The sequence below is a fragment of the Chroicocephalus ridibundus genome, chromosome 11, assembly GCF_963924245.1.
Source record: "Chroicocephalus ridibundus chromosome 11, bChrRid1.1, whole genome shotgun sequence".
Lineage (NCBI taxonomy): Eukaryota > Metazoa > Chordata > Aves > Charadriiformes > Laridae > Chroicocephalus > Chroicocephalus ridibundus.
The window spans coordinates 7,966,728-7,988,019 of record NC_086294.1 but is presented as its reverse complement, the minus strand read 5'-3'; the positions used below and the strand labels follow the sequence as shown (position 1 = coordinate 7,988,019).

Below are 21,292 nucleotides of genomic sequence, written 5' to 3'. Positions count from 1 at the left end.
GTAGGAAGTCTATTATATCTGAACAGCACCTGGAAAACTTCCAGGCTGGAGGTAAAAGATTACGGAGATTTTTTTTAAGAGGTTGAGGCTGCATGGGAAAGGCTAGAGAACCAACAGGAAAATCTCAAGGTGCTCGATTAAAATTATTTCAACTCGGCCCATGATTACTCTAAATCCTTTGAGATGTTAAAAGTGTCAAGATCGAGAAGACTGACTAAAGTAGCTTTAACTGTTCAAATTTGACTTCAACCCTCTTCTGTTATTTATCCAATAGTACATATCACGTGTTTCTGTACATTGCAGCAAACACACGGATGGTGCTTGCTTAAGAGAATCTTGCGCTCAGATTTCTAATCCCAAGATTTGAGTTTTTGCTCTTAGAACTGAAAAGGTACTAATTAAGGAAAGTCATAGCATCAATATAATTTTATTTTCATCTACATTCTTCCAAAATTAGAGGTCTACTTACAGTAGACGATAGAGGTAGCTAACCAAGTAGTTCAAACCTTTCCTCTTAAAAACAATTCAGAGCTGTGATGCCTGAATGCATACCTCACAGTTCTCTTTCCTTCACATCAGCCTTGGACTTAGCTGCAGGATGACTCTCATGCTACTTCATAAAGCAGAAAACAAGGGAATAAAGTTTAGCTTTGAAAGTGCATATGGTAAATGTAAGTTCATGCACTGAAGTGTCAGCTGCCATTCTAAACTTCTGCTCTAAGCAAGAGACATACAAAACTATCCTGTGCAAATCAACTGCTGTAACAAAAAAACCCAAACAACTGTTTCACTGGATATAATGTTGCATCAAAATGATGACATTCACTTTTCTATCTTCCCTCTGTCTTCAGTTGCTTTTGCGGCAGTCTCCTTCGTTTCTTAACTATACCATCCACCTTCTATACTAGGATCGTGGTAAAGACAAAACTCCATAGCTATAAATCAACGTTTGGTACCATGCTACTTTCCTTTGTAGTTAGGCAAGTTCTCTAAACCCCAAGCACAGCATATGGACTTCCTTTACGTTCTGTTAAAGATGACTTGGGTAGAAGGAGCACACTTGATTACCTCAGGAGTATTAATGCTTGCTTGCTCATACAACAAGCAAGCAGTGGATATAATTACAATGAAAGCATTCATCCTCAACCTTTGCTTCATTTTTGCCATATGCCAACTGAAATAACGATACAATTTTAGAAATAAGGCTCAGCAGTATGACGTACAGCTGCTGGCAATTTATCTCCTGTGAGACTTCTGCTTGGGACTTAAGTATAGACAGTAGTTCAGTGTTCAGAATTCAACAGGATTTGGCAATTGTGTTTTCTTCCTGTGGTAGTCTGTTTGACACAGCCTCCATCCTGTGTAATGCTGTGGTTGGAGTGCTCTCAGCTGCATCCTTAACCACGAGTAGAAAACTCCCGATACATAATTGGCACATGTAAAATATCCTATCATGCAGCAGCTAAGTTTAAAATGTGGCTATTATGTTTAAAAGTATCTACTTTTAAAATTTACAGCTTCTTAGATACATCATCAACAACTTGGGCTACATGTCAGTAATGAACAGGTGCAAGATACCATTTCCTACTTAGGTACTTCCTATTCCTTTCAAAAGCCATATCTCCTTTCAAAATCTTAGATATTTATACTGAAAGACTATATTACATTAACACGTAAAATTATTTATATCCAGACTTTCACCTGACCTTTCAGTTTTCTAGTATTGCTTACCTGGTAGCAAGTATTAATCATTAGTACTATATTTGGCCGCACAGTGGATTGTAAAACCTTGTCTGAGGCAGGATGCAGTAATGTCTTTATTTAAGTCACTTTTTTAGAATGAGATTTATGAGTTCTCAGAGGACTACTACAGAGGGAAAGTGTAACTGTGGCCATCCTTCCCATTGCAAGTTAAGAGAAAATATTAAATATCTTGCTTATAACATCTGTTCTTCAACAGTGAATAAGATATTCTTGCATAAAGAGAAGTGGTGTATTTATAACTGACTAGTTTACTCTAAAAAAAACAACCCAAACCCAACACTCTGCTTAAAGATGTTACTTTATGTACACCTTTCTCTATAGTTTGTCATTTAGTACTAGAAAGTTATTGCAGCTTATAAATCAGCTGATAACACTTTATCTTCATTCTACTGGAAGAGATCTTTCTCTTCACTGAAGTAATTACTTGACAATAATCCGTTGAAGAGATCACTGAAGTCTTCAGCAGTTACATGATTCCAGTCCTTAAGTCTGTAATTCCCCTCAAGGAACACAGATGAACAGTTTACTTCTCAAGACTAGAAAAGTCTGGCCCTCCTTTGCTGTAATTTCCAGAAATTTCTGCTCCGCTGAAATCAAATCCAGGGTTCTGATGGAGGTAAAAGAAAAGTTTAATAGACAGATTATTTGTAATCAAAATGTTTAAAAAAACCAAACAAACAACAAGCAAAAAGTCCAAAATGGCTTCTATTAATAGTCTGTAACAAGGACGTACAAAGATCAACTTGTCATCCATTTGTCATGGCACTGAAGTTCTTGGAAAATACATCAACAAATAAAACTTAAATTGTCATAGTTTGATTGCCTACTGCTGAAGTGACTTTGTAATGCTGTTCTATGTTGGCAAGCAGTTATATCTCCCAGTAAGGAAACATCAAAGAAAGTTTAAGAAAAAATTCTGGCTTCTGGTGTCCCTTGAAACTCCTATTTGAAAATATAAGTACCTGCTGTGTTGGATCATAAGTTTCATAAAAATTATGTTCTTTGTTGCAGGATGTAGCATGCTGGTTCAGTTGTTAAGTAGTAATTCTGCAACTCTGCAGACATGCATAGGAATAGTTGCATGCTAAAGGTATACCAAAACAATTCAAGCAATTTTAGTAAAAGGGCAAGGAGAATATTTTCCAGCTAACTATTCTATATCATCTGACGTTATAAACAAACATATTTAATAGACCTTGATGTAAGAAGTTTGTTGTAAATACAGCTGTTACAATTCTAGATAATAACAGCAATTGTGTGTAGCCTAACTTAAAGGTTTAGTATTATGCAACAAACCCTAAAACAGCAATACCCTTCTCCCAACCTCATCTTAACTTTTCACAAAACTGTCAGACAGACTACAGACAGAACAACCTCTTGAAAGTACGCTGATAAAGCCCCGTAAGCATGCTATATATATATATATCTTTATGTATATATATCTGTACATATATTTTTACATCTTAAACTGTATGTTTCCATGGCACTGGACAGCGGAACAATTTTGCTCAGCTTTCATGGCCTAACCTCTGTGTGCAAACCCAAAATATAAGGAGGAATTATGGTCCTTTAACTTGCCTCTCTTTGGAATCGCTCCAGTGTAAGTTTTCTTTGCATCTGGTCCTGCACCCAAGGATCAGCAGCATATTCATTTTCTAACAGAGATGTCCAACAATTTCCAGCATCTCGATTTGTCTTCATTAGAACAATTCGTATCAGCTTCCTGTCTTCTATTGAATTAAAACAAACACATAAAACAATCATTAAACTCAGTCCTATGTGCTATGGTTTTTTGTTGTTTTGGTGAACTCACCATTAACAAGCACAGGATTTTTTTGGTGATGTAATTTAAATTCTTAATGCCAACAGGGTTATTGATAAATAAACAAACGTTCACAAGAAACAGAAAGGCTGAAGGAAAGATAGCGTATACAGCCATCTTTCCCCTTTCTGGCCTGTAAAATGCTGAAGCTGTTTTTAAGGTTTTAAAACATAGTTCAAAAGTACTTCTATTGCAAATATACACTAACCTTTTAGAGAGCTTCACAACAGAGAAAAGATTTCATCTATTAATATATACAGCTCAGCTAAGGCAACAACGAAGGATTTGAGGTCAGGCTTTACAGAGAGTTATTACCAATAAAAGCCATAAGTTTTAGCAACATGGAGGTATAATGAATTTTTTTTAAACACAGACAGTACGGTTATAAACAATGTATTGCAAGTACCTTTCAAAGTTAACATGTAGGATGTTTAGTTCTACTTAACTGAATAAATACAACATTATAAAGTGTATTTTGAAGATTATTCCCATACTGGAAAAGAGTAGGCTTCACTTGACTATGTTTGTTTACACTTCTAGTTTTCATGCTTAAGTTACTAAATCATTAACCAATATTTAGAAAAAATATTGAATGGAAAACAAAATCCACCATTGGAAAACATTAAGCACAATCCACAAATATGATTGTCAAAACGCAAAATATTGAGAACACTTTACAATATTTATGATGCAACGATCAGAGAAGCTTTTTTTGCTCATTATCTGTTGTTGGTACCTTAGTGTGATTTTTAGATTGCTTTTTGATTTTCTTGGACTGTAGGTTTTGTCACCCATCTCAGAAATATAATGCACATAATGTCACCTATCACAAGAATATAATGCAAAAGAGAAAGAGAAAAAAGAGAAGTAACAATTATAGAGAGGCACAGACCAATAACTGTACCATAATTGTACAGCTTTAACAAGGGTTTCCAAAAAACTTCTCAATATATGGAAGTGTTTTTAATCCATTGACTATTACCTTCCAAGATATGGCATTTTTCCATTAACCTTAATCTCCAGGCCTTTTGTGCTATCTCAGTTCCTTAGTCTGGCAATAAGGATTGTCTTTTTTACGAAGCTACGTACAGGGAAGAAAGTAATCTTTCCCATTTAAAAAACAAAAAGGGTAAACTCTTCTGCAGCGTATTTTGAGAAGTTCTACTGCCCTCATAATGTCATCAGATGTAGGTTATTACCTAACGTCCACGTTCCTTCATCAGTTATTGTAGAGTCGAAAAGTTTACCCTGCAAAAAACATGTATGCTATTACAAAACAGGAAAACCCCATCAGTAACCAGTTCGTATGTCATTGTGAAGTTTTGCTCACAACTTACCTTGTTTTCTACTGAAAATGAACAGGGTGATCTGGCCCTATGTATAATCTTACTTGCATATAGACGATCAAAGAATTATTTTTTGTTACACAACTTTGCTTTTTTTTTTTTTAATGAAGCATTTAATACAGTAAAAATAGCTGTCACAGTTTCAGTATCTCAATTCATTAAAAGGACTTGTGTTTCTCAGAGGGTAATGACACTTTTAATAGAGTTGCCATGAAAAAGCCAGTGTTTCTGCCAAGGGTAACATACAGCTATGGAGCCATCTATATACATTATGCTACAAAGAACCGTTTGCTACCAATGTGAAAGTAAATCTCTGAACTTATCATCTTTATTTTTCCTATCATAGAATCGCTTAGGTTGGAAGGGACCTTTCACATCATCTAGTCCAACCATCAACCTAACTCTGACAAAAACCATCACTAAACCATATCTACCGTCTTTAAAGATCGTGCAGTTAGACAAAACTGTTTCTAGTATGTTCCATGTTTGATTTACCAAAATCTCGATATTTAAAGAAGAAAAAAAAAAAGGCACAACGCAGCAGACAGGTATTTTTAATCCCCTCGGGAGGCAGCGAAGCGCCCTCAGACCCCGGGGCCCTCACAGGCCCACCGCCCCCGCCGGGCCGGCCCATACCTGCAGCAGCTCCTGGCCCCCCACGGAAAGCGCGATGTGCCGGCTCTGCAGGCTGCAGCGGACGTCCTTGGCCCGAGTGCCCGGCGGCACCCGCACCTCGATGAACACCTCCTCCAAGGTCTGGTACCAGCGGCCCCAGGGCGTCCCGCAGGGCACTACCCCGCTACGCTCCTCGAAGGGAGCCGACATGGGGGACGGCGGCCCCACACCGCAGCACCACCCTGCGCACGCGCGCAGGGCGAAAGGGCTACCCACCCTACGCGCCTGCTCCGTGTCCGCGGCGCTGATTGGCCGAGCCGGCCCGCAGCCGGAGAAGGTGATTGGTTGTCCGCGGCGCGTGGTGGTGGCCGTTGGTGCCTTTGAACGCTGAGGCGGCCGCGGCGCGGGGGGCTCAGTCTGCCATGGCCTTCTCCAGAGCTCCGCTCCGCCGCTTCAACCACAGCTCTGGTACGTGCGGCCCGGCTTCGGGTGGTGGAGGGAAGGGAGCCTGGGGCCTTCCTAGTTGTGCCTGAGGGAAGGGGAACTGGCCTGCGGTTGCCTTAGTGTGCCCCAGAACCTTTGCTCCCCCCGTGAGGGGAGTTGCCTGTAACAGCATGTGTGAGGGCCTCTTGTCTGAGCGCTTGTAGGATTCTCCTTCTGAGGAGGAAAAATTCCGACTTCATGTCGAATCCTGGTCGTAAGTAAACGGCTACTAAATGTAGCAGTGAACATATACCTATATGCACGTATTAAACAAAACAGTGATAAACCAGTGTTTTTCTAGCCTTCTGGTATTGTGATACAAAGCTACCAAAGAAATGTACAGAACCAGTCATAACTGAAGCTACTCAGGGCGTTTTCTAATGTAAAAGTTTCTCACGATGACTTTTTGGCTGTTGCTGAATGCCTCTCTGCTATTGTCACTTGTTCTCATAATAAATGAAGTTGCTCTTATTTGCAGAAAGCTGAAGCAAGTAGGTAAGCATTTATTGGGCTTGAGACCACCTGACTATAGCGATAATTGTATGAAGAATTTGTAGCCATCTTGTTTCTCTCTGCTGTTTTGCTTAAAATTAATTATTAAAAAACTTTATTTTTAAAAAAAGTTTAAGTAACTTAGTTCTTTGGAGGAAAAGTTTGGCATTCAATAACATCTAAGTAGCTTTTTCTAAAAAAGAAGTTTTTTTTTTAAAAAAAGGTTTGCTTTTTAGCCTTTAATACTTTAGACTGGCTCTTTCACCAATTAAGCATCAAGATCCTCTAACCACTTGGGTTTTCTCTTTATGGAAGTTAATGCACAGCTATCACTAATAAGATGCCTTGCAATATTGTATATCTAAATCTGTTTCTAATTTTATAGTGTGATAAAAGAAGCCCTTCCCACACTGTGCGCTGTATATTTTCTTCATGTTTAGGTGGAGGATGAGGAGAACTGAGACTCCAGTTGTTTGTTTGCTTTTCTTTTTGTTAAAAGGATTTAACTTAAATGCATTGCCAGGTTCAACTCAGTAAAATTGAAAACCATATCATTTACCTTAACAGTTTTCTGCTGTTCTGAAAATCTCATTTCTAGTATGTACCCCACTGCAAGGATCCTACGATGTTAAATCTTCAGATGCACTGAAAAGTTCTCTGCCCTCTGAAACATGTCAACGGGTTAGGAAACAGAAGAGTAAGTAGTTTTAAAAGTTGCACAGAACACGGTGGTATGGTATCTTTGAATGCTACAATTGTTAATGCTTACATGCTGTTACTGCTGTGTTCCTGTTTAGAATTTGGTTTACGTTGTGGGATCTCTCTGCCTATCTTACAGCTCAAGGGAATAGCAGCTATAAAAACATGTCTAACTGAATCTTCAAAAATAGCTTTATATGTGACTTCTGCTAATTAGGGGGACCTCTGGAGGTCAAAGAAATTATTTAACTACTTCATTAATCTTGTTTTTACTGATATTTTCATGGGTTTTTCAGATATAGCACATGCCACAGTTGAAAACTGACAGCATGGATCTGGATGGTGGGGGGGAAACTTGGCAGAAGCTGAATTCTCAAAACTGACTGTCATCTGGTAGTCTCTCTCTAAACTCTCTCAAGTGCTCAGATGACTAATATTCAACTGCTGAATTATAATGAAATAAACAGCTGGCATTGGGTTGTGAAGTGGATAGTCTAATAACCAGGTGGCATCCTGTCTTTTCTATAAAAAGCCAATTGATCTTGTCTAGTGTGGTTAAATTTTTCCCTCACCATGTGCATGCACACCTTCTTCCTTCACCATTCTTTTCTATGTCCTTCTGCAGGTGAGACAAATCTGAACAGTGAGAAGAGTGCACCCACCCCTGTAACTGGAAGGAGACTTGCATCTCTCAGATCAACAGTAAGACTCATCTATGGTGTCTGTAGCACTATTAAATTCCAGCTAAAGCTCATTGTGACTAGTTAAATCATATAGCCACTTTATACAGTTACTACTAACCTACCTGAGTAAACCATAAAAGACGTTATTGTGCCTGTATTCCTTAATAACTCAGAAGGAAAAATGAAATTGCAGAACCTTTGGAAATTGTGTGATTGGGACTACAGAGTCTTCAGTGTTACAATGTTGTGGGGTTTTGCCTCTTGCTCACCATGTAATTATGGTGTACCTGCTTCTTTTTAAGAAGACCATGTTTCTGCTTTCGTACAGTGGACAGGGTATAGCAGAAACCTAGTGGTAAAAGAAACAAAGAGCGGATAATACTGTATATACAGGCTCTCAGGGCAATGTGCAAGGATATGGATTTGAAGATGCATAGCTTAACCAGTTGAAAAACTATAACCCTGACTTACTAATGTAGTTTACTAGTACTCCTGTGTAGGATGTCCTGTTGTAGGATGAAATTTTGCAAACCAACCTGTGGTTAAGAGATTAAAGTGTTTTTTATGAAGTTTAGGGGGTGCTAATGTCTCAAAGTTTCTTAGTCTCCTTCCTGTCACAATGGTTATGAGCTGTCTGTTCGGAGTAATGCTTATGAGAAAGTACAATGGTAAAACCCATCCTACCCTGATACTTGTCTGCCCTATGTGTGGAAGAGAGCTGTTTGCTTTTTATTTTGTTTGTGTATCTTTAATAGTATTGTCTATATGAAGGCATCCACTCTTATATTTGACTGGGTTGTTAAACTAGTATGCAGCTAGAGATCAGTTTAAATATTTCTAACACATCTGTTTTCAAAAGCCAGTTAATGGGACTCTGAAGCCTAAAAAAGACTTTATCCTTATGAAAGAGAAAAAGAAACAGAAGACACTGGAGAAGGAGGTATGAATGCATTATGGGAGTGCAATCCTGTAATGTTTCCCACTTACCATAATTAAAAACACAAGCTGGTAAAATTAGCCTCCTTTGCATAACACAGCATACAAATAGTTTGCAAAGAGCTCTGTGTAGAGCAGAGATTATCAAATGTTATGGTGTGTAGAAAACATTGGGTTTGTTAACGGAATTGCATAAATTCCTACTGATTGTGAACAGCTATGCAACCAGTTTTGTTTTGTTGTTTTTAAAAAAAAAAAGGGGGGAGAACCAAGTCCTAAGTTCTCTAGCCTAAAAAGTTTCTGTTTTATTTAACAACTGTTTGCTGAGACTTTTGTTTAATACTTTACATAATTTTAAAATGTAAGAGGCAGCTAGCTTTTCCTTATCAGTACACTTCTGTGTACTAATCTATGCCTCATGTCTCAAATGTCACATTCTGTCTTTCCATTCCACAGCCAAAGAGGAGAGTTGGCTTTTGTTGCAAGTTGAAGCTAAGACTGTTCTAACTTTAACATGTTGTATTGGCTAAGTAGCACAAAATAAGTCAGATGAAATGCTAGGACTGCAAATGTATGGTGTCTAATAAAAGGTGTTTGTGGTGATTCTGTTCTCTGCTTTCCTGTGAATGACATAATTGGAAGATACGTATTCTGAATGAAAGTTAATACAGTTTGGATACTTAGCCTCTCTAAGAAAAATGACAGATATAAACTAGTGATGTTATTTAAGAAGAATAATAGTAGGAAATAAAGAAAATACCTCTTTTGTTTTAGATTCGTGCATTAGTGAGAGAGCGTGGAGAGCAGGATAAAAAACTTAAGGCTCTGGATGAGGATTTTGTTAAGATGGAAGCAAAGCTGAGTGCTGCAGTTCAGGAGAAAACATCTCTTTTGGCAACTGTTGCATGCCTGAAAAAACAGCTTCTGGAACTAACAAGAACTAATGAACTACTAAAATCAAAGGTATTCAGACAAATAACAGCAAAGCCAAAGCAAATATGTGCTTATTAAGCTCCCTGGGCAAGAGGAAACTTTAGTTGCTGCTCAGAATCTATTTTCACATTCCCTGTGTCCCTTCATTGCCATAGGGATAGAGCATGTCTGGTTTGGGATCTTGTGCACTTCCTTCTAAAGACAGGGTGGGACCTCCTAATGCCTGTCTCAAGGATGGGTAGAAATCAGTGTTATGTGTGGGAGGGGGACACTTTTAAAACATTGTTTGAAGAGTAATTCATATGAAGAAGCTAAGCTTAGTGGGTTTATGTTCATCTCTAATAAGCTGTCTGAAGATGGTGTGCAGAAGAAAATGAGCAGCCTGTGCATGGAGTTAATGAAGCTTAGAAACAAGAGGGACGCTAAGGAAAAGGTATGACCATTTGCATTGCACAGGGTAGTAATTCTGAGCTGTTCAGGAGCAGGCAATGAAGTGCTTACAACAGAATTGCAGATCATGTTTTATTTCTGTCCTCAGCTTGGTAGATTATTCTATTTTCTGTAGAGTGAAAATAGAGAAAGAGAGATCAAATGATGAGTGTTCTTGATTTTGCTGTTGATGTGCAGAGTAAATCTGAGTTCAAGTAAGGAAGCCTAGAAATAACTCTGTCACAATATCAATCTGTTGGTCAGACTATTAGTTTCTTTGAAAGCTGGGATAGTTTGAAGCTCTTAAACACGTTTGCATTTTTTGGGGTGTAGTGGTTGTTTTTGTTTTAACAAAGGGCTGATATCTTTACAGAGGGATACTTTGAATCACATTGAGCATAGTAGCAAGTGCTAGCATTGAATTGTAGTTATGAATTAATTTCAGTTTACTACTGTCTCTTAGACAATTGATTTATTTTTCTACTAAATCTCATTTTGGTGCTAACACGTGTTTTTTGTGTCTTTTTTAAGACTGCACTTGCAAAGCAGGAAAACATGGAAATGAAGCTGCAGGAAGTGCAAAGGAATCTAGAGCATTCAAAAGGAAAAGTAGCACAGTTAGAAGAAAAACTGTAAGTAGTAAGGAAAGGAATTGACCTAGATGACATTACATCATCTAGCTGTGCTTACATGCTTATACCTTACAGTAAGCATATAGTTTAGGGAAAAATACACACTGTCTCCTTATTGAGAAGGAACAGAAATAATTAGTGTTTGTGACCTGGAATAAATTTGATTGATGAAATTTTAGGAACTGCTGTATTCTTATAAAATGAACATATACAATATTGTTCCTCTAGTGTATCTAACCTTTTTCCAGAAGACAAACCATATCATCTCAACTCTGTCTTCCATCGTGGTACGGGTGGAGTTCTCTTGGCTATGGGGTGAGGAGGGAAGACATGTATCTTGAGAAAAGAATTGTCGTTTATCTTGGAGCAAGACTTTCATGTAGGTTGGATACTTCAGTGTCTGGCCCTTTAGATGAGTAAATTAGGAATAGGCAAAAAAGAAAAAACATTGGACCAGGGGCTGAGATCCTAATTCAGTAGCCAGGCATTTTACACAGATTCGATGAACACGTGTGTTCTCCAGCGAAGTGTGTTGAAGAGCAGTTGTGGTGTCTTCAGAGTTGCTCCACATTAGCCACATTCTCTCAAGAAAGGCAACTGCGAAGTGTCTTGGCTGTAGCAGCTGTATGTAGGAAGAGAGAGTCCAAATCAACACTTTCTATTCTGCCCAAATAATGTCAGTTGCCGCACAGGAACAGTGTGCTAACATATAGGCTATTTCTGAGGATGGTGACCTAAGAAAGATGAACTTATAAGGTATATTTTATATCAGTTTTGCATGATTGGCACTGCAGCACCCTTCTTATGCTTTCTGCATTTAATTGACATCCAAGTGTTCAAATATGAGCAGAATCTTTATACTTACATTAGAGTTAAAATACACAAAGCTAATAATCCAGGTAGTGCAATTCATGAAGGAAGGAAATGATAATTTGTCTAGCTAATGCAGCTGTTTTAGCATATTTGCTTGTGGCAGGATACAGCTCAGCATCTTTAATACAAAGAAGACCATATGGAACAATTATCAAAAGAGGGTAGAATCACCTCTTAGAGCCAATACCAGTTTGTCAGCCGAACTGGATTATGAAAAGTATGTATTACTACTAAGTTGTGATTCAATAGTTTATTTCTACTTGCTTATCTGTAAACAAATAGCTTACAAGTAGCTCTGAATTCGTTTAAATACATCCATCATGAAAAATTTCCTGGTTTTAGATCTGCTACTGAGAGAGAGAAAGTTGAAGAAAAGTCTGACACTGAAAAACTCCTGGAATATATCACAGAGCTCAGGTACTAACAAATTGCTCTTGAGTTGGACTGGGTAAGTTAAAAGATGGTAAAAGACAGCCTTGCTTGTGACTGGTGAAGTAGAACCTTGGCAACAATTCTGTTTAACAGTATTAAAATAGAGAGAGGAAAGAAATCAGGTATTTTTCCACACAATGTAAAGGAGTTGTAAAATAATATTTTAATTATCTTTCTAAATGTGCTTTTTGTATCAAGATTCTGAAATATTTTTTTTAACCTGAGTTTTTTGTACATAAATCAAGTGAAATCCTTTTCCTCTAAGGTACTGGCAGTAATGTCTTTTATCCCTTGCTTGTAAAACAATGTACAGTAGGGAAAAAAAGCCCTCAATCTTGGATTCCGGTGAACTTTACAATACTCCAATTTGCATTTAAGAGTTGTGATGAATTATGTATGTATGAGCATCAGTCTGACTCTAAAAATCACTAATCTACTGCCTTGCAACCAACTGAAACTCTAACCAGCCTAACTAGGACACTAATGTGTCCCTAGCTGAGAACATGGTAAAAATACAAAAGTATTTAAATAGTTCATTCTCCCCTGCCCCACTGTCAATTTACTTGTTAAGAGATTCTTCATTAATATGTGTCTTAAGATTTTGCTTATTCTTGTAAAATCTGGTTTATTAATGTGTATGCTTTTCTGTCAAAACTCAGCTTTTAAAAAAACTGGATGTAGCAGTCATCTGTAAATCAATTATAGTGACTAATTCTGTCTTAAACCATTATATTTTATTTGTGTGATTGTATAAGCTTCTTTTGAAATAAAACATTGATGTTGAAATACACTGCTTTTAATTGCACATTAAGAAAGGTTAATTAAAAAAACTTGTGTGTGGGAAAGTAGGTGAAGGCAGTGTTCCTTTTGGAAACAGGAACAGTCCCCAAACATTTTTCCTGTGTGTTGAAGTGTAAGCTTACAAACAAAATTAACAAATACCTGATTTTTCTCCTACAGTAGTGTTGCAGAAACAGTTGAGAAATACAAAATAGATGTTGCCCAGATGGAAGAGATGCTGATAAAGAAAGACCAAGATAATGGGATCCTGAGGGATACCCTCAAAACAAAAGAGGAAGAATCATCTAAACTGATAAAAGAACTGAATGAAAGGTGTCAATTGCTTCAACAAGAAAAAGGTAATAGTTACTGAGTTAGTGCTTGTATGCTGTTCGCATATGTGGCATCACTCACGTAGAATCATAGAATTGTTAGTTGGAAGGGACCATAAACCTGTCTTAAAGCATCTCGGATGAATTTGTTCTAAAATGACAATTTAGACCAGTTTATTCCAAGTTAAAAGTCATGTCTCTGAGCTTCAGCTGGAAAGTGAGGCATATTTCTAATAATATGGGAACTACCTTAAATCTGACATCTGCTAAGTCTAAATGTGTGTTTCCTTGGAGGGTTACTAAGGTAATAGTACAGAAATGATAATTGTTTACCTAGTAGAAATGGCTTTAGTCTGCAAGCTGAACTTGAATGACTTGTTCCTTACTCTTAGCTGAGAAGCTGTACGGTATTGTCTCAATCCACTGTTAGCAGCTGCTGCACAAGTTCATTGAGAGATTGGGAATGTGTCTAGGAATCCTTCTTCATGTCTCTTTCCTCCTCTCCCCCAAAACCAGCGACCCTGCAGCCTGAAACTGGTACTCAAATCTCTGTGTACAGTTGGCTTGTATGTGCTAGTGTTATGTGGAAGAAGCTTTGGGGAAATCATTTAGCTGTTTTTCCCTAGCTATATTGCTGTTTTGGTGAAGGCTAATTGCTTGATGTAAAGACTCTGTTAAAATTTATTTTTAAAATGGTGTACTTTCAGCTGATTTTGAGGAGTTTCCAGATGGGTTAAGGATGTGGTTTGGATTTATTTCCCCCCACCTATCTAAATTTAAAGCTAGAATGGAAGTACTATGAAGAATAGATGTTGTAGTTCTTTAAAGATAGAGAAGGGAACTTGTGTTATATTGGCAATTCCTCTACATAGAGAAAGAGTTGTCTGAGAGCAGAGAAAAACTTCTGAGTATGAATGCTGAAATAGAAGACCTGAAAAAAAAAATTGTCTCAGAAGAACAAGAACACCAAAAGCTTCTTCAGAAACACGAGGAGATGGTCGCTAAGCTGCAGCAAGAGAAGGTAAATACAGACTATAAATTAGTCTAAAAATAGACTTCAATCCCAATGACAGGCACTAAAGGTTCTGATTTTGGTTACGCATGAGATTGCTGTATTATTAATGGTCTAAACTGTGTAATGTTGAAGTGGGTGCTGGCAGGCAGAAACTGCGTGGTCCGAAGTCTCTAAGAATCATAGCTGGTATGATGGGTGTTTCAGTTCTTCCTGTAGATTTGACCTTATTCTTGTGCTTTAAAGTTTGAATACTGCAAATTAGTTTTTAATATCTAGAAAAGTTACTGGTAGTTTTAAAAACTGATACTCTGGCATGCAGGAGTCATCTGCATCAATGCATCAGAAGTTACTAGAGTTGCAAGATGAGGTAACAAGTGAGAGACACCTTCTTGAAGAAGCGCTGAATGATACAATGAATGAGCTGAATAAATTACATGCTAAGGAGAAGAAAGCTGAGAAGATGGTGAAGCGGTTGGAACAAGAAATCAAATCTCAAGCTCTTGAACTTGCACAGATGGAAGTAAAGTTGAAAGGGTTTGTGAAATAGCTTTCTAATTCTGAAGCTTTGAAAGGAAAAATGTTAAATCAGTAGCATAAGCGAAGCTTCTGAGCCTAATTTGGGTTTTAAAGATACCTAAACAGGTCTAAATTTATTTCTTGATGGTTGTCGATTATTGATAGTGGTTAGACCTAGTCTAGCTGAGTGATTTGAATCAGTTTTCTATTGTCTTAAAACTGTTTAGTGTGCTGATACTTGCTTGAAATGCCAGTACTGAAGTAATATGCCGTTGCTGTGAAGGGTAGGCTACATGCATGTTGTGTTTGACGTTTCTGACCTGGAGGGGGGCAATGACTAGGAAAGACTTTCAAGCAAGTTGTCTTCTTCCTTTCACGTATTGTTAACATATTTCACATATTGTTAGGTGTTCAATCTAGTCTATAGCTATCTTATAAAATAAGGGGAGGGGGAAATGCTTTGTTAAATCTGCTAGGAAGATTGTGCTTTAATACGTGAGAAGTTGTGGCAGAGAAGTTACTGGTTTGTCACAATAAATTTATTGCTGCCACTGCAAGCCTTCTCTAAGTGATAACAGCATTTGTTAATGTGTTCAAACCTACTTACCTCCAGTGTGGAATGCTGAATTTTTATTTCAGGAAGAACGCTGAGTTGGAGCAAATCAATGAAAAGCACAGCAATGCTGTTTTGCAAATCCAAGAAGAGCATAGCAATACATTGCACAAACTTGGAAAGACTGTTGCTGAGTTTGAAAGGTATTTAAGTTTCATTAAGATTTTAGGATGGGGATTACTTCTAAGATTACAATAAAATATGCTGTTTATTCATGTACTTTGGTACTTAACACTGTATATGAGCGTTAGTACAAATTAGAGCAGAGGATTTTGTGATGGTGTATTTGATGGCATTAAGATATTCATTTATTCCTTTTGAGTACTAGTCAAGTGCAATGACACACTCAGTATCTAGTTCAGGAAACTGGATGTTTCTTCTTCTGAAGTGTAGCCAATTAGAACACTTAAGTGCTCTTGAATCTCAATGAGAGTTGTAAGTAGTGATGGTGTTTCCTTTGCACTAAAATCTCTTGCAAAAGGACTTCTTGTTTAGGCTCAAAATTGCACTGAATCAAGATTATTTTCCTACAGTTCTTGCAGATCTCTCATCTCAAAATAATCAGGTTGTAGAAGTTCTTAAAAAGTGATACTGTTATTGAGAAGTATGCAAGGCACCCATGAAGGATCCAGTGAGATATTTGCCAGCGCAAGCTGCAGACAGTAGGCCTCTTGGTGCTTAAAATAAGCTTCAGCTATAGTAGGTCTTCTGTGTTTGAAAACATCCACAAAAATGTGAAAAATATCTTTATCGCAGAATTTGTTATAACATTACTGCGTATGGCTTTGTGGATACGTCTGTGGGTTTGGTTTTTTTAACTTTGCATTTATCAGTGCCAGAACACTGCCATATCTCCAGGTTATAAAATGTCTTTTATATTTGTTAGTGTGAGCTTGTATTGCTCTTGTAAGGTCTGAACATATCAATCTGTATTTTGTCTAAAGTAACAAGATTTTTCTTATTTGCATTGGAATACCAGCTACAAGAAGACAATAGCTGAAGAAATATGCAGTCTTAAACTGGAGAACACCTCTCTGCAAGAAGAAGTTGCCAACCTAACAAAAATAGGCCAAGACAATCTACAGCTGCTTCAGGAAGCGGAGTACACTAAAACCAAAGCAAAAGAAGAATGTGCGAGGTACTAGAGAGACAAACTTTTCCTTACGGTAAAGTGTGCCAACTCAGGCTTGCTGTCTTAACTAGAACTTAACATGGTGCTCTACCAAATAAAAGCAGTATTTGGCTTAAGCTTAAGTTTCTTCCTTTTCCCAGTGCAGAGGGTTGAAAATATTGACAGACAATGTTTATATGCATTAGAAAAATGGTCTGTTCAATCAATTGATTTGGCTTTTTCCTTTATGTGGAACACCTAGGAAAAGGAAAATACTTAACTATGTTGGAATATTGTCTCTATCAGAAATATCAGTTATGGTAACTGCTCCACAAATAACACCCACAGGGGCAGACAAACACTTAATGCAGAGCTCACCCTTTGCCACTCTGAATAACGTGTCACCACAAATTCTGCTCACAAGCAGATGCCAATTAACCATCTATGAATTATCACACTGCAGTGAGGTAAACAAAGGCCCTCCCTCTGCCTAATATGAAGCATCACAGTGCAGCTGGTAAGGAGTAACACCCAAGAAGTTGAGTTAGGCCAGTAACTGAGGACATATTTCTCTGACTACCTAACAGCAGTTTAATGGTGTATGTTCTCCTTCCAGCTCACTGTACAGAGCATAAGAAAGTCCCTTGCTGTGGGCAAGTAACTATTTGAGGAAGTGGGGGAGTTTGGTCTTAAAAGGTCCCAGTGTACAATCACCTGTATTAGGCAACTGTGGTCACTGCTTGTACATGAGTTGTATTAGGAACATATTGTGTATGTGCTGGAAGATTTCCTTCCCCGCTTCTTTTAATGTAGTTCCTAGTTAGGTTCTGGATTTAAGTCAACAGCTATGCTCTAATCTTTTCAACTGTTGCATGCGGATAAATGATGTCCTCAACTGCATTAGAATGCTGTTTTGGCCAAACTGAATTGGGCATTTCTGATCTTCCCAGCTCTGTCTCTTTTTTTATTTATAAAATACCTCTCTAAAGTTTTGTGCTGCTTCTGCTGTCTTGTTCACCCATAGCCAGTATATTAAGAACACAACAGCTGAGGTTGGAGAGAGAAGGCAATGCTTTAGGTATAGAGTTTTTGAACCCTTGAGTACATCGACACTGAACAGTCTTGACTAGTGCCTGCTTGAGCAAACCTCTGCATGTAAAGTCTAACTATGAAAGTTTTTTCTACTGAAAGCTGCTGGCATTAAACAGTCATAAATAAGAAACGTATGATCTTTCTTGCTTCAAAAGCACTGTTTGCTTCCTCATAGAAGTATAAAAACATGGTACATCTTGAACTTGATTGGCTTCTGCACTGTTGTTCTTCTCTTGTAGCACCGTTTGTGCAAACCTGTATTTTAGTTCTACTAACAGCTTTTCAATCATGGTTACTTGTGTTTTTGGATTTAAAATAGTGTTAAAAAATTAAATAAAATAAAATGTAAGAGTTCATTAAGGATGGATGATATTTTCCTCAGGATGCTTTTAGAAGCTGAGACAAAGCTTGCACTGAAAGAAGCAGAAACAAAGAGAACAAAGGAGTCTTGCCTTGTACAAATGACGAAACTTCAGGAAGAACTGGAAGACCAAACTGAAGATCTGAAAAGACAACTAGAAGTGGAAAGATCGAGGTGACTTTTCTCAAACTAAACCTGCATATTATAGCACATCAGACTTTTAGTGTGAAGTGCTGAGAGCTAACAATGAACATAATGAAACTCCACTTCTTGCTTTTTAGGAAAACCATAAATGAAGATGTGACCTCTAGCTTAAAAGAAGAGATAAAGACCTGGCGTAATCTATACGAAGATTTGCATAACAAAACTAAGCCTTTTCAGGTAGGTTATGAAGTAGATGTTTATTAGTATCTGTTGACTTGTTCAGTTGACTCAAGCTCTACTCTTGAGAAGTAAACATACTGTTTCCCATTCAAAGGCATTTGTCTGCAACGGCTTCCTAAGTTACTGTCCTTCGAGCCAGCTATTCCCCTTCCCAAACTGATCTTTCTTTGTAGATTTCAGTTCAGTAAAAAGCTGTGTTTAATTGAAAGATTTCTAAAAGATTCAATATATATTTCAGCAACAACTAGATGCATTTGAAGCAGAGAAGAATGCGCTCTTAAATGAGCACGGTGCAGCCCAGGAAGAATTGAATAAACTAAGTGATGCATATGCTAAACTACTTGGCCACCAGAACCAGAAGCAAAAAATCAAGCATGTTATGAAGTTGAAGGAGGAGAATACCCACCTGAAGCAGGTTTGTGAAATTAAAAGTTAGAAATCTGTAAGTTATTAATTTTCTTGATTGCTTTGTTTCTCTAAACATTTATAGACTAATCCTGCAAAGTACTTGCTTTCTATGGTTCTTAAATTCCCTGCAAGAGCTAGATTAGAACAAACCACTGGCCTCCAAACACCAAGAGACCCTGTTTTAATTTTGACTGAATATATGATATGCAGAGGGATCACAAGTGCGAATAACTACGCCTACTCTTAGCTTGGTTGTGTTTTCTTACCTCTCTTGGAGGTTCTGGACTTAATAAACTATCCGCTGAAAGCAGCATCTGAAAGTTTCAGGCTACTGTACTGCTTAGTGCTGTTATACAGCAATTATACAGTGGTGCTGGTTTCTCTACACTTGTATGTTTGGTTTTGGTTTGTTTTTTAACACCACCAATAATTGTTGATGTATGTTTGTGTTTAGCATTAGTCAAAAGGGCTAGTTCAGTAAATGATGAAGCAGGCTTTTCTCCTGTTCTTAATCTAACTTACAAGTACTGTTTTCTTTAGGATGTCTCAAAACTGCGTGCATTGCTAGCAAAAGAAAAGCAAACAAGCAGAAATCTTCAGGAGCAACTATGTGCAGTTCAGGGCATTAGGCGTTTTGATCCTTCCAAAGCTTTCCAGCATGATAGCAAGGAAAATATTCCTCCAAAAACTCCTTTTAAAGAAGGTAAGCTTAGATATTGATGTAACTGTGTCCTTGTACCTCTTAAACTTACCAAAGAAGGTGTGACTGTCTTGCATAGTCTGCTGCAATGGGGAAGGAAGGAACATGGCATCTCTCGTGTGTTTCACAGCAGATGTTGGAAGGCGGCATCAAAGTGTATGGTTTGCTATTGTGCTTTCCAGCCCAGTTTCTTACAGCCTGACCTGAGAGGTGGTGTGTCAGGTCAGGCAACAGAAAGTGTTTTTGACAGGGGGGAAGAGGAAGGAGTGGGTTTGCATGATCTTGCAAGATGTGAACTTTGCTACTGTGTAGCACCTACAACTTTTCTTTCAGTGGAACAGCTCGCTTGTTACAGCTAATCAGGCCATAGGCTGTGACACCTGCTCAGCCAGAGGGTTGAGGCCTGGTTCTTTAGCTGCTACCTAGCATGACGTTATACTGCTGCAGGTATAAAAGTAAGATGCAAAAGGCCTGCGAACGGAGTGGAGGGAAAGATGGCAAAAGCATAGGGATGCATGAAGGGAAGCAGTGTAAGAGAGAGGAGAGCGGGTATAGATATCAACTAGACCTTCATCTTACAGTATGCTCCAGGGTCTGAAATTCTGGCTTGCCCATTATGTGAAGTGCCTTCCTCCTCCCAGCAGACAAATCTTTACCTGATGGGGTGGGAGCAATAGTGAAAAACTCAAACTTAGTAACACTTTTCCATTGCAGGTAATAAAAACAAAATTTAATCTCTTCTTGGTATTAAGAAAAATACCTAAAATCGCAAATAAATTAATGTACTACTACAGAAGACTTCGACTACTTGTTCAAGGTGAACTTGGATGCTGTACATAATGCAAACTAGTAAGAGTACTAGAGGAATGGTCTGAAATTATATATTTTTAGAAAAACTATGCTTGGTTATACTCTTACTGAGAAACCATTGGTCACTGTGTGTTCAGGACTCCTGGTGACATCGCTGCATTCTTGCACTCCAAAAAGTGTTCACTGTTTCACTTCTTTGTATGCTGAAGATCCTTAGCTTGTTTTCGACAGAGCAGTTTAAGTTTAGAAAATGTGAATAAGCACTGGAGAATAAGGATGGCAAACGTAATCTGACCTCATGAAAGATTTATATGCATCTCTCATGTTAAATTAATATTGCTGTTTATGGATCCTTCAATACCAAGGGCAGGAATGCCGCTAAGAGACCCTTTTTCCTCTGTGGCCTACATGATAATAGAACTAATGTAGAAAATTGGACTGATATTCTTAATGGGATCTATATTCAGAATATGCTAATTTAAATCCTGGGGCTAAATGTTGCAGCTGTTGATCTTCAAAAGAGGATTTTCAGGTCAAACTCAAGTTGACTGCATTTACCTAAATGTTTGCATACTGTGGCTAAGATTAGTATCTTAAGAGAAATGTCTATTTTAATAATGCTGTGCTCACTGGACTCTTAAATTGTCAAATATCTTTGTAGACAGCTGTTGTAACTGATCTATGCTATGTGAAGGGGCGTAACAACAGAACTAGACTTAATTGGGTGTGTGGATACCCACTGTACACGTGTTCATTGTATGGACTCAAATTTTGGCAAGGTGGAAAGAATCTGCTTAATTGCTTCTAATATTAAGAATGTTTTAGCACAATAAAAATTTTTAATTAAAGAATTTGTTTATTTCCTTCACAAACTAGGGATAAAAACCAGAATCAAATTACATAGTGTAATTGACCTAATGTTCTTTGTTCTAGTCTTAAATCTTCGCAACAAAGCCCAATGTCAGTCTTGCCTCAAAGACTATGTACTCTCTAATCTTACAACCATTCTTTAGTTGAACTGTACAATGCAT

At 37.8% G+C, this 21,292-nt stretch overlaps 2 protein-coding genes across 2 annotated transcripts; one reads left to right on the top strand and one right to left on the bottom strand.

Annotated features, from left to right (window-relative positions):
* Nucleotides 1-2,019: 2,019 nt before the first annotated feature.
* Nucleotides 2,020-5,827, bottom strand: NUDCD2 (NudC domain containing 2). The gene is made up of 4 exons (XM_063348943.1): nt 5,569-5,827; nt 4,786-4,834; nt 3,343-3,494; nt 2,020-2,371 (listed from the first exon to the last, which is right to left on the bottom strand). The coding sequence occupies exons 1-4, from the start codon at nt 5,755-5,757 to the stop codon at nt 2,288-2,290; spliced, it is 474 nt and encodes a 157-aa protein (XP_063205013.1). The 5' UTR covers nt 5,758-5,827; the 3' UTR covers nt 2,020-2,287.
* A 51-nt stretch (nt 5,828-5,878) lies between these two features.
* On the top strand, nt 5,879-21,229 carry HMMR (hyaluronan mediated motility receptor). The gene is made up of 18 exons (XM_063348984.1): nt 5,879-6,015; nt 7,121-7,219; nt 7,847-7,923; nt 8,764-8,844; nt 9,615-9,803; nt 10,120-10,206; nt 10,734-10,834; nt 12,050-12,124; nt 13,100-13,278; nt 14,124-14,272; nt 14,586-14,800; nt 15,422-15,538; nt 16,375-16,533; nt 17,981-18,133; nt 18,241-18,340; nt 18,582-18,758; nt 19,292-19,454; nt 20,166-21,229. Exons 1-18 carry the CDS (start codon nt 5,970-5,972, stop codon nt 20,183-20,185), a joined length of 2,187 nt encoding a protein of 728 aa, XP_063205054.1. The 5' UTR covers nt 5,879-5,969; the 3' UTR covers nt 20,186-21,229.
* The last annotated feature ends 63 nt before the right edge of the window (nt 21,230-21,292 follow it).